Source organism: Cottoperca gobio, chromosome 4 (assembly GCF_900634415.1).
Source record: "Cottoperca gobio chromosome 4, fCotGob3.1, whole genome shotgun sequence".
Lineage (NCBI taxonomy): Eukaryota > Metazoa > Chordata > Actinopteri > Perciformes > Bovichtidae > Cottoperca > Cottoperca gobio.
The window spans coordinates 12,122,883-12,135,382 of NC_041358.1; the positions used below are offsets into that span (position 1 = coordinate 12,122,883).

General features: G+C 38.1%; 2 protein-coding genes across 5 annotated transcripts in view; both read left to right on the forward strand.

The window, feature by feature from the left end:
• Positions 1–6,903, forward strand: part of LOC115007280 (alpha-2-HS-glycoprotein) — a 12,836-nt gene extending 5,933 nt beyond the window's left edge. The window contains exons 6-7 of the mRNA XM_029430082.1: positions 4,226–4,312; positions 5,964–6,903. Coding sequence (XP_029285942.1) covers positions 4,226–4,312; positions 5,964–6,515 — 639 coding nt within the window. The 3' untranslated portion in view covers positions 6,516–6,903. The remainder of the gene's footprint in view (positions 1–4,225; positions 4,313–5,963) is intronic.
• A 2,242-nt stretch (positions 6,904–9,145) lies between these two features.
• LOC115006886 (G-protein-signaling modulator 2-like) overlaps positions 9,146–12,500 on the forward strand; it is a 15,855-nt gene continuing 12,500 nt past the window's right edge. The window contains exons 1-2 of one of the 4 annotated variants that reach the window (XM_029429496.1): positions 9,146–9,372; positions 9,838–9,874. In XM_029429496.1, coding sequence (XP_029285356.1) covers positions 9,195–9,372; positions 9,838–9,874 — 215 coding nt within the window. In that variant the 5' untranslated portion in view covers positions 9,146–9,194. Of the gene's footprint in view, positions 9,490–9,837; positions 9,875–12,500 lie in introns of all 4 variants that reach the window. The other 3 variants (XM_029429497.1, XM_029429495.1, XM_029429498.1) reach the window with 3 other exon arrangements.

Below are 12,500 nucleotides of genomic sequence, written 5' to 3' on the forward strand. Positions count from 1 at the left end.
CAACTCACCGACTGACATCGACTGTTCACCATCCACATCACTTCCCCCAACTTTAACTTGTTTCTCCCACCTCTCTAAACCTTGTTACCTCTGCACGCCCTACCACCTTCCCTTTGGACCCTATCCCCTCTCACTTTCTCCAGTCTATTGCTCCTGACCTTCTTCCATTTCTCACCCATCTCATCAACTCTTCCTTAACAACTGGTTGCTTTCCAAACACTCTTAAAGAGGTAAGAGTGAACCCTCTCCTAAAGAGACCCATACTCGACCCTTCTGAAGTGAAAAACTACAGACCTGTCTCCTGTTGAGCAAGCAGTCTTCAATAAACTCTTGTCTTACCTTCAACCTTCTTGATCCGCACCAATCCGGTTTCAAGGCAGGCCACTCAACTGAGACTTCCCTCCTCACTGTCACTGAGGAACTACTCACTGCTAGAGCAGCCTCCCTCTCCTCTGTTGTCATCCTTCTGTACCTTTGGCGTTTGACTAAGTTAACCACCAGATCCTCCTTTACACCCTCCAAGGACTGGGAGTCTCAGGCTCTGCTCTCTCCCTGCTCAAATCCTACCTAAAGGACTGCACCTACAGGGTAATCTGGACAGGATCTCTGACGGACCCCTGTCAACTCAACACTGGGGTTCCTCAGAGCTCTGTCCTGGGTCCCATCCTCTTTTCTCTGTACACCAATTCACTTGGCTTTATCATTCACTGTCATGGCTTCATGTGCAGATGACACTCAACTGATTCTGATACATGGAATCGGAGTGTCGGGCTTCCGGTGGAATCGCAATGCATGCTGGTGTGGCGGGCCTAGAAAAGTCAGCACCAACTCTACAAGGGCCGCCATATTAGATTTCTTCTCTACGTGTTTACATTGTACTTAGCTTATTCTTCAAGCGTGTTTTTACTTTTGGGTAAACAAACCTACTACTCTACAAGGAGTTCTGAACTCCTTTCTTATGATGAGGTTCAGATGTGGAAAGTCGAAGCTTTAAAATAATTTTGCCGCAAGCAGAATTTAAAGGTTTCAGGAACAAAACTCGAGCTTATTGCCAGGGTATTTGCTGCATCAGAGATGAGCATTGAGGATCAACCAACAGCTAACGAAAGAATTTCAATCACAGAAAAAGAAAAGACTAAGCTTTTGGTTATGCCGAGTGGCGTTTCAGTGCCTGATCCCTTGACATTGCAGGATGGCTGGGTCAATGAAAACAACAGCATGACTTCTTGGCCACGGATATACCTCAGCGATATAACGGTATTTTTAATGTCTGACCACCCAGGGAACGATGTCGAGTTTCATAAACGAACTTTGAACGAATACAAAGAAGGCAAAGCTTTTAGACTGTTTGACTCTGGCTGGTTGAAACAAATATCTTTCAATCCTCTCGCAGATTTTGAGTATTGCTTTTTGAAAGCAAAATGTACTCAGTCAATGAAAACTTCCCATACGTCACATTCGACATGGATCTGCACAGTCAAGAAAACTGGCGATATCATAAGTGCTTATTGCAGTTGTGTTGCAGGGTAAGCTATTATAAATATATACCTAACTTGTGTTTGTTAATTATTATAAAACTACCACATACTCCAGGTCAAGTTCAGGATCAGGGAATTCATTTGTTGGTTTTCCTTGCATGAAATGCTTACTGCAAATCCACGAAGATTTCTTGTGATCCCAAGACTTTGCATTGTAATCCTGTCTCTTTACAGCTTTGGTCCATGCTAGCCTTCTATCATTGTTCTTTAGTGCTGTTGGAAATGGAAATAGTTCGAACGGGGGCTTGCGGTCGCAATTTTTCATCAAACGCGTGCAATCGTGAAGCTCACAATGAGATTCTGCCCATTTATTTAGCTTTTTCCCACTGTTTGAACATCCTTTCACCACACAATTTCGGTGTCCAAATCCCATAACTAGAAGAGCGATGATTACACACTAAAAACTAGCCAAATACAATGTAAACACGCAGAGAAGAAGTCCAATATGGCGGCCCTTGTAAAGTTGGTACTCACTTTTCTAGGCCCGCCACACCAGCATGCATTGCGATTCCACCGGAAGCCCGAAACTCCGATTCCATGTATACCCACGTTCTCCCACACTACACCGCTCTTCCGCTCCCTTCACTGTTTACCAGTGGCTGCCCGGATCTGCTTCAAGACTTTGGTCCTGGCCTACCGTGCTGTGAATGGATCAGGCCCATCCTACATTCAGGCCATGGTCAAACCATACACCCTAGCTCGCTCACTTCATTCTGCATCGGCCAATTGACTCACTATTCCCTCACTGTGAGTGGGAGATACTCCTTAAATAAAACCCACCTGTTTGCTATCCTGGCTCTAAAATGGTGGCACAAGTTCCATATTTATATCAGGTCAGCAGAAAGACTTCACACCTTCCGTCGCAGACTGAAAACCCACCTGTTTCAACTGCACACACGCAGTTGGCCAAGAATATATATATTATTTTTTTAAGTAATAAAAAAAAAATCTTATTTCTGTATGGAGCACTTAAATTGGTTGGCTTATTTGAAGCTAAAGGTTGATTTTTTATTCTACCTTTTCTGTAAGTTGCACGTACATTGGTTTGGCTTATTTGAAGCTATTGTAATGCACTTAAAATAATTTCACCTATTTGAAGCTAATATAACACAAAAACAGGTTGTATCTTCATGATTGTTTGCACATATTTTACGTCGCTTTAGAAAGCGTCAGCTTAATGTCATGTAATGTAACAATACTATAAAATACTGTATTAAACAAGTACAATGTTAAATTAGTGTAACACCATACCTGTCAACCCTCCCGTTTTTCCCGGGATTATCCCGTATTTTTACTTCCATCCCGTTTTTCTCCCGTTTAAATATTTTCTCGTAATTATCCCGTATTTTTAACCTTTCAACAAAAATAAAAATAGGCCTAATATAAAAAAGTGTACAGTGGTAATGTGGCCCCCGGTAGAGCAGGTGACAGTATTATGTTTAACTTTAGCTGAAAAACGTTATCCACCAGTAAACACACAGAAGAAGAAAACAGGAACAATAACACAGAAGAAGACGAAAACATATGGATGAGAGTCACAGTGAACGGGAGATAGATGGAGACGCAGCTGTACCTGCCAAACAAGTTAGAACTTTATGTCAGTACCAAATGAGAGGAGACCTTCCCTTATTTATTAAAAGCAGAGTCGGGCAAACTCGTGCTTTTTGTAAAGTGTGCTTTCAGATGTTAGCATTGCACACGGTGGAATAAGCGATGTTCGCCAGCATGAAAAATCGTCCAAGCACAAGCACAAGCACAACAAAAACATACACTGTCAATGACTTCATGTGTAACAAGAACTGTGTCGGAGGCAGACCAAGTGGCCAAAGCTGAGGGAAAAATGTCGATGCTTTGCGCCAAAAATAATGTAGCCTTCAGCTTCTGCGATGATTTCAGTCGCCGTGTAGCGGACATGTTTCCCAACTCTGCCATCGCAAGGAAGTTCTCGTGGGGAAAACAAAAGCCACACAACTCATCCATCATCAAATAAATTGATAATAAATAAATAAAATACATAAATCTTATAAACATGTCTGTACAAGTAATACATACTTTAATAAACATGTATTTCTTGAATGTATATACCCGTCCCTTATGTGTTTACGTTTACATTGGTGGCTGAGAGCTGTTAAAATATGGACGGAGTCTGGCAAAAAAAATCCCTTATTTTGAAATTCCAATGTTGACAAAAAACAAGGTTGCATATAACTCCAATTGTGATTTGGTCTCATAGAAATGTCAATATCATTAAAAAACATTGTCTGAAGGTGCTCTATTAATTTAAAAAAAATGGATTCCTATGCTGACACAAATTTATGTTATTCAGAAAACCTAATAATTATAGTAAACGTCAATCAGCCGGCGTGTTGTTGACTATAACTGAAGCAGCTCCTTGAAGTGTTATTTGATGATGTGACTGATTAATTTCTCATTTTAAAACTGACACCACTAAAAGGCTGTAATTGATTAATTTATTAAAGAAGCCTGACATGTCCTCTTCTCCTTTTTTAATGTATTACTTAATTTATTATCTTTTTTACACTCCCTGCTCTATCCTGCTGCATTTTTTCTTTCTTGCTGTGACCCAGTATTCTATATGAAATATATGAATATATATATATATATATATATAATATATATATATATATAATATATGAAATTGATAAATGTCTCATCTTTCCTCCCAGACTGCAGGTTTCTGTGCCGGATCTGTGCACGGAGACTTGAACGTCCATCCTGATGTCCAGGTGTCCTGTGAGATGTTTAAAGCAAAGGTAAAGGAAGCAGTTAAGAAATATTTACCATCCGAATCAGAAACATAGGTTTTTCATACAAGGAATTTGCCTTTGTGTTCTAGTGTATGACAGTCTAAACCAGGGGTCACCAACCTTTTTGATACTGAGAACTACTTCAAGGGTACTGAATAATACGAAGGGCTACTTGTTTGACACAAACTTCCTGAATAATATAGTTGCACGGTTCACCTTTAATCATAATATTATCATTAATAATAATAATCATAATAAATATTCATATATGTGAAGAGACTGTCTGATCACATGTTAATGTTAATTATTCCTCACAATGAAATTATGGTTGGAAACAGATATATTTAAACATGCAACATTATTTATGTTCAGAGTTTCACATCTCTGATATTTTTGTAAATATCTTTATTGACAGTTTTGTATGAATGAGCACATTTGTAGAATTGTGTTCAAAATCACACCAGTTATATTTTATCACTTTTATCAGAATCACTTCTGTAAATTAAGGAAATCATTATTAACTGTCACATCTTCAAATCATATCGTGTTTGTACAAACCACTAACTTTGTAACACCGGAGAGAGTGGAGATCACATCGGAACCTTTCTTCTCGTCTTTGAACAGTGTTTTCAATAACATTATTGCACCTTTCAAGACCTCTCCGTCCGAAAAGGCTTTCTTGTTCTTTATTTAAAAATGAAGCTTCCGTTGCTTTCTGTGACTTGTTCACCGGCCTCGTGAAAAGAGATGCTGCTACTACTGCCTTTAACTCTCGGCTTGTTCTGCCCGCAGTGCTGCAGCTGGTAGTTAGTTAGTTAGTTAGTTAGTTAGTTAGTTAGTTAGTTAGTTAGTTAGTTAGTTAGTCTAAACTATGTTATACATCTTGTCCATAAGTGAATTAAGCCAAAGTGGCAACTGTAATTTCTAAAGTGAGACCAAAGAAAAAGTTACAACAAATATCCATAATCAATATGTTTAAAATGTGGATGAAAGGAAAATAATGTAAAACAATTAAAACTCCATCCTCTTATCTACTTGCTGATAGTATTTTACAGTTTTCAGAGCTTTCATGTTCTTTCTTAAACACAATCTAACAGATTGATGGGAATGCTTCAACCTATGAAATCTGACTTGAAGACAACCAGATAAAATTATTTGTAATTCTTATTGACGATACAATTAATACAGAAAAACAATTACCACTCATAGCAGAAAAAACAGTAACATGCAAAAGCTTCAGCAAAATGTAATATGAAGTGCCAATCACTTCACACTGTGGGGCTGCAGTTGGGAATGTAATAGCTCACTGCCTGAGTGAGATTTGATGAATGTTTTGTGCTCTGTTTTGTTTCAGATGTTACTAAAGCAACCTTTGAAATGATCATTCAACTTTCTGAATGAATGCCACTGGCAATATAATTATTCCTTCATATCTTGTCTGTTGTGTCTTTAAATGTAAGTTGTGCTTGTGTGTGTTTAAACTCACGTGTGAGATTTAAAATTGTATGGTTCTGTGCTATAATTATTTTGGGCTTCTCTTTCCTTCTTAGAGCTGTGGTGTGTAATGCAATATTATGTGACAGAGACTCTTTTTGCAACTGGTGAGAGTGAGTTTGTCAAATATCAGTTTGGTATGATCTTGTCTCCCCGTCTGCAGAATGTCGACATCCTGAGACCAGTGCAGCCTCAAGGTCACAACCTCCCCCAAGACCCTGCGATCCCGACCTTCCCGTCTCTGTTTGATGACCCAGGAAATTATCCGCTGCCTGTTCCCTCTGACCCCACACTGCCCCCTGCTGTTCAACCAGCGCCGTTTGACCCCACACCCATTCTCTCCTTTGACCCTGTGCTTCTTGACCCTGTGCCTCTTGACCCTGTGCCCTTTGACCCTGTACCGTTTGACCCCCCTGTTGTTGTCAACCCCTCTAACCCCTTCACCTCCTCTTCCAGTGAGTCTGCTGAAGATCTAGTAAAACAGCAACAGCGACCACCAGGTGCTAATCCTTTTGCTTCATCCTCTGAAGAGATAGGAGCTCCCGTAGCACTACGACCACCCTTCAACTTCCGCTACCTGAGGCGTGATCGCAAGAAACGGCAGGCCCTGATGGAGACCTCAACCACTCATAACCCCACCTTCCTGTCTGATTTCCCCAATGGGTCTTCTCCTTTCCGCTCCTGCCCCGGTCCTGCTCGATACACCACAGTTTAACGTTTAGTTTAGTTTAGTGGGCGGACTGGTAATCTGCTCTGCTCCCTGTCACTGGAGGCTGGTAAAGATTTGTGTTGATGAGAGGAATACTATCTCTTCTCCCAGCCCTGAAATGACCTTTCTGCTGCCTTTTTAATACTGCTCCCAAAGCAGCCAAAGCTTAAACCATATTGAAAATGGCTTCAAATATTTGAACTATTTTAATAAATCTTAGTTTGAATACCCTGTTGACTGCTTGCTTGATATAGTTATAAGTACCAATACTTACGGTATCTATTGTAGTGGTAAAAAGCCATACATTTTAGATTTTTGAGCTGAATATTTTTGAGCTGAATATTTAAGAGCTGAACCTAATAGATGATTTATAGATAAGTTGATTGAAAGAACATTAATCTGTAACTATTTTAAAGTATGTTATTAATAAAAATATAAACATGCTAATTTGAGCTTCACAAATATGAGTTTTCTGTTTTTTTATGTGTTTTATATCTTTCTAAATGGAATATTTTTGGATTTTGGCTTTTCAAAACAGGACAATTCAACAGACTACTTTGGGAATTTGGGAATTTGGGAATTGTGGCGGGCATCTTTTTACATTTTGTAGTCTAAAAGATTAATCGATTAAATTAATTTAGTTGCAGCACTAAAATATTAAGCTTTAGTCTTTTATTATAACCAATGTACTGAATTATCTTGTAACACATTATATTAGCCATGACAATTGATTATTTAATTTAGTTTTTCTTTCAAGAAAACACCAAAAGTAAACTGAAAGAACTCAGTGTTGCAGAAGAACATAAAAACTGTTGTTTGTGAGTTGGAGAGGAGACAGAATTCCTACGAGACAAGCAACAAGTATTGTGGGGAGCATATGCATACTCTAAGGATGTGAAAATATACATTTACTAAAAACAATAAAGTTTATCAGCAGATCAGAGATCAAAGTAAAACAGTAATTACTGTTTTACTTTGATCTCTGATCTGCTGATTAAAGAAAATGTAAATGTATGAAAGGGTTCTTTTAAATTTAAGACATTTTCCTATATAGTACTGTATTTAATTGCATATAGTTTAATTGTTCATTCAGTTAGAGGAAATTCTTCGACCAAGAGAAAATTTGACAAAGTGTCAAAAATCTTTAGATGGTGAGAAAAGACTGATTTCTACAAATAATTAATGCTCCAAGGTTGGTATAACATTGTATTCGACCACTCCGCCGAGACAATAGAGGAAAAGTCTGGGTTTATCAGGATTCTTCAACACAGGCAGACAAATATCATCGAGGCAAAAGACAAAGTCCAAACATCTCAGGGAATCATTAAAAGCTGCAGTTAGCCAAAGTGGGCATTTGTCGATACAGCAATTAAAAAGAGCAAACCGACACAGAGAAGAGAAGAAGTGAAGATGTGATAAGTTATCCCATATGTGTCTGGAGCGTCACTCAATCTAATCTTCTTTTCAGAAACTGCCAATGGCAAATAGCCTACAGAGACTTATAAATCAGGAGATGAAACATAGCCAAGATAGAGCAGTGATCACAGGTCAAAAAGCAGCAATCTGTCTTAATTTAAAGAGCAGTGGAAACTCCTTTGGAGACAGCAGAGTACACATGTTTGACAGAGGACAGGCGGTTTGAAAGATGAGGGAAAAAGGCTGAAATAACTATCCCGAAACAAAGTGAAAGGCTGAGACAATGCCATTCGCTTACCACTCTTTCATTCCAGACCATGCTCAGTTGTCATATAACCCCAAACTAACAAATTAGTGATAAGTTGTGTATGTATTCATTCAAAGTGACCAAGAGTAACTCACTTCTATTGTTTTTGTCTCAGCTTGCTTAAAGTTATGAGTGTCCTTCTGATCCTTCCTGTTGAACTGAGAGAAAATCCTGTTTGGTACAACTTATCGCAGAATTTCCAACAGTCACTAGCGTGTGCTTGGTGTTGTTTTTATTTTTGTAGCAGACCCATCACTAAGATTTTTTTTTAATGCAGCTGGGACATAATTATTTTTGGTAAAGTGAAGAGAGCTTGTAGATGGTGGTAGATATTTGGGTCTAACAGATGTGTGCCATTTTGAAATGTGCTTCACTGGAGTGAATTGAGGAGTGTATAAAACATATAATGGAAAACAAACAATAAAAGTTCAGATTGAAAGTTAATTCTTGATCACCACAAAGTTCAATGAGTTCATTTAGCTTTTGATTGTATCATATTATCTTCCTCAACAGATGTAGATGTATTTTGACATAGCCTTTAGTCTCCAGCAAATCCCTCAAAAATAAAATATATTTGTATATTATAAATAGGCTATACAATTTACGTTGGACATTTAAGCTTTTATTTTGAAATCTTGTACTAGTTGATAAACCTGTTGCTGCGTTTACGTGTTTCTCGGAATTACCATACTCCAACGTATAAACATATTTGTAAATCTATTTAAATGGCAGGCTCATCTGTTTGATTTAGAAGCTGAAGCTATATTTTAGCAATCGAGTAACGCAAAGCCACGACAGGGGGCGGGAGAGACCTTCATTCAAACTATCACTCAACCATGTCATTGTTGCTGCTGTTGCAGGCCTATTCGCCGCATGTTTCTGTATAAAACAGGACTTTAAATCCATCAAGAAGGTCGTTTATATTTCTTCCGAACTCTAAACACATTTAAAGCAAGGAGTTTATGCTTAAAATTGATGTTTTTTGGTCGATCGTTTGCGCTTATGTAGCGGTATCAACATTTCTGATGGCACATGAAGGCAGCAACCGTGGAATCCTAATTGGAGGCAGATTTTCAGCGCGAGGAGTGGCTTCTTCAAGTTCTGCTTCCCCAGACAGCGGAGTTCCTCCCAGATGGACGAGTGAGTAGTTTAGTAAACAACTGGGAGAACAGATTAGTTAAGAAGATTTAAAATTGGTGGAATTATTTCCTGTAGCTGAAGCCATATTTGTGGTGTATTTGTGTACTTCAGTTTGAGGTAGGTGAAGTGAACACCTAAATGTCTTTTTGGTGTCAGTCGTGTTGTCGTGCTCCATTTACTGTTATAGATAGATAGCTAAACGCGTAAAACGTTAGCTTGTTTTGCTATTTTTGTAACGTTGCACGGTTTTAAATTTCGTCTGTAACTTTAAATTAAAGTTAACAGACTAAGATGTATATTAGTCAGACAGCGAGCATGTGATGGCATGTTCATACTTAACTGACTCATATCCAGCTTTCTAGTATGTAATTTTCCAAACAGGCATCATCGTGAAGAATGTGTCATCGTGAGAATTAACTGAAAATAAATTGACTCACTTGCTGTTTCCCTGTGTTTCCTTTACAGAAACACAACAGGATCTGATACTTTTGGACACAAAAAGGTAGGCCTGATTAATTGCAAGCAGATCTTTTTTACAAACATTTGACATTAGTATGTGTATTCTCATGGGTGATGCTCATTTCTAACTAACTAATCTGAAAAGGCTATGATTATAGAGCAGCCTACAGCGATGGTGTTGCAGCTCAGCTTTCCATTTAACTTAGCTTGACCTCTTTTCCCACGCAGGGTTAGGGTTGAGTCTCTAATGATGGTTTCTTCAAATGAAGCTTTCTTCAAAAGAAAACATGCTTTTCACTTTAGAAAGCATCCCATTAAGTGGATAGGGTTTGTTTGGGCGTATGCATGTTGAAATAGTTATGGTTCATTTTGTAGCATATGTCACAAAATGACAGCTTCCAAATAGCTTTTTTATACTTTTCTTTTGTAGTTTTCCACACAAGTAACCATTCATCTACTAAAGAAAGTATTTCACTGTGGGGAAAAAACAGCTTCACTTTTGTCACACACACACACACACACACCTATGTGGCTGCTATTTAGGCCTATATAAATTGTGAATGGCAACACATTTCTCTCACTTAATTTGCAAAATGCCCACACATCATTCCTCCCAGCAATTCAGAGATCTACACTAGCAATAGTTAAAGTAAACCGATGATATTGACAATACATTTACATTAATTTAGATTTTTATAGATCAAATAAAAAGTGAAAGGGCAAGCATTTGATACTTTCTGTTGCTGTTTTGTTTTTGCGTCGTCCTTATTCTCAGTTCCTGTCATTTGTCCTTCAGTGTTTCTTGATATTAATAAGCTTTTGTCCAATATGTTCAATTAACTGAATAGTGCAAATTCATATTCCATTTGTTTATCAATATTCTTTCAGTGCAATCTGCAGATTCTTACTGTGTATTTATTTAAGGGAGGATCGTTATAGAAGGGTTCCAGTCTTTTTCAAAAGCATGGGCTACCTTTTTGTTTTTCTTTACCTTGAACGCATGATTCAAACACCGCGGGAAAAAGAGTCAAACCAAGTGAAGAGCTAAAGTGACTTTAAACACGCTGTAATTGTTCCAGATATTGTGGTCTTTGAATCTGAAACGGCTGCGCCCTTAGGCTGTTTACGCACTACACTGTCTAAAGTTTACAGGATGATGCAATCGACAAAAAAATCATGCAGTCAGCTGGAGTTCTTTGGTTGAAATCACTTCAGTCAGTGAATGAGGTCATAGGATAATGAGCCCATTCAAACCAATAGGGAGGCAAACACGTTCAGCACAGCTCAATGCGATGGTATGTGCAGAAGGATGAAAACAAAAAGCTCACAATGGGTGAGCACGTGATCACCAAAATGGGAAGTGTGAAGAGTGGATAAAATGTTGCCTGATCAGTTGAATCTCAAGTTTCTGTTTTGACATGCTCCTGGGAATTTGGCACAAATAGTTCAACGGTGTGCTAAGAATTGTTGCTGATGACCCTTTTTAAATGACCACATAACAAGTTAATATCCTAACCAGTACTATCTATGTGTATAAGTGGCCACAAAATGTCCTGCATTTTAGTTATTTATTGTCAAAGTAAGATATTGCATCTTAATGAAACTTAAGGGAAGTATTGCCTTGAACAATGCTGGGAACTGACAACTATTAGATTGATTTGTCTGTCAATAATTTTCTCGTTTTATCTTTTTAAATAATCGTTTGGTTTATAAAATACGTTTTATAAAATGTTGATCTATAAAATAGTGTATTTACCAGAGTGCAAGTTTACATTTAAAGTATTCAGTTCACTATTATAGGTGACTAAGAAAAACAGTGAATATTTACATTTTAGAAACTGAAACCAGTGAATTCTAGATTCTAGAATTCTATTCTACAAAAAATAATTAAAAACTAACACATTTTCAAAATTGCTGCCAATACATTTTCTGTTTATTGCCCAAATGTTTCTGCTCTTGAACTGACAGCTTCTGTGGCCATAAGCATCAATGAATATATTTAAACTGTAGAGCATTGTTGATATAAGGCTTTCCCCGACTGTGTCCTTCTCAAAATGACTTGATTGTGTTTGTTGACTGAAGGAAATGTTGCCGGTGCGAACACATGGCAGGTGAGTGTTTACTCTTGCTTCCCAGCTCCGGTTTCAAGATAAGAGGTGGGACAGAGATAGTATGACGACTAAATTCTTGCGTAATCCAATGGAAACCATGCACAGAGCTATTCCGCCTTTCTCAAGAACCGGTCCTTGTCGGTTAGCAGGTGACAAGGATCCACTCTCTGGCTCTTGTTGGGACTACCAGGCTGACTGTCATGTATGGTATTGTTTCACTGCGCTGTGCACAGGACAAGGAGCATTTACTTCATGTCCGCCAGAGGTAGGCTGTGTATTTAGTGTCACATTAACCGTTGTATATCTTTCTATACGTCCTGAATTTGAGATGACTGCAAAATTATTTGTTGTCATTGTTTAGTATCTGAAAAAGGTTTTCAGATGTGCGTGTGCGTGTGCGCGTGCGCTTCATGTATTGTTATAAAACGCCACATTTCTGTGACAGCTGCTTAGATTTGTTAATAATTAAAATAATTGTTAGTTGCAGCCATTTAATGACTGATTACTAGGGAAATTCTTTTTTTAAATGAATTAGTTAATTCTAAAGGAAATATCAGA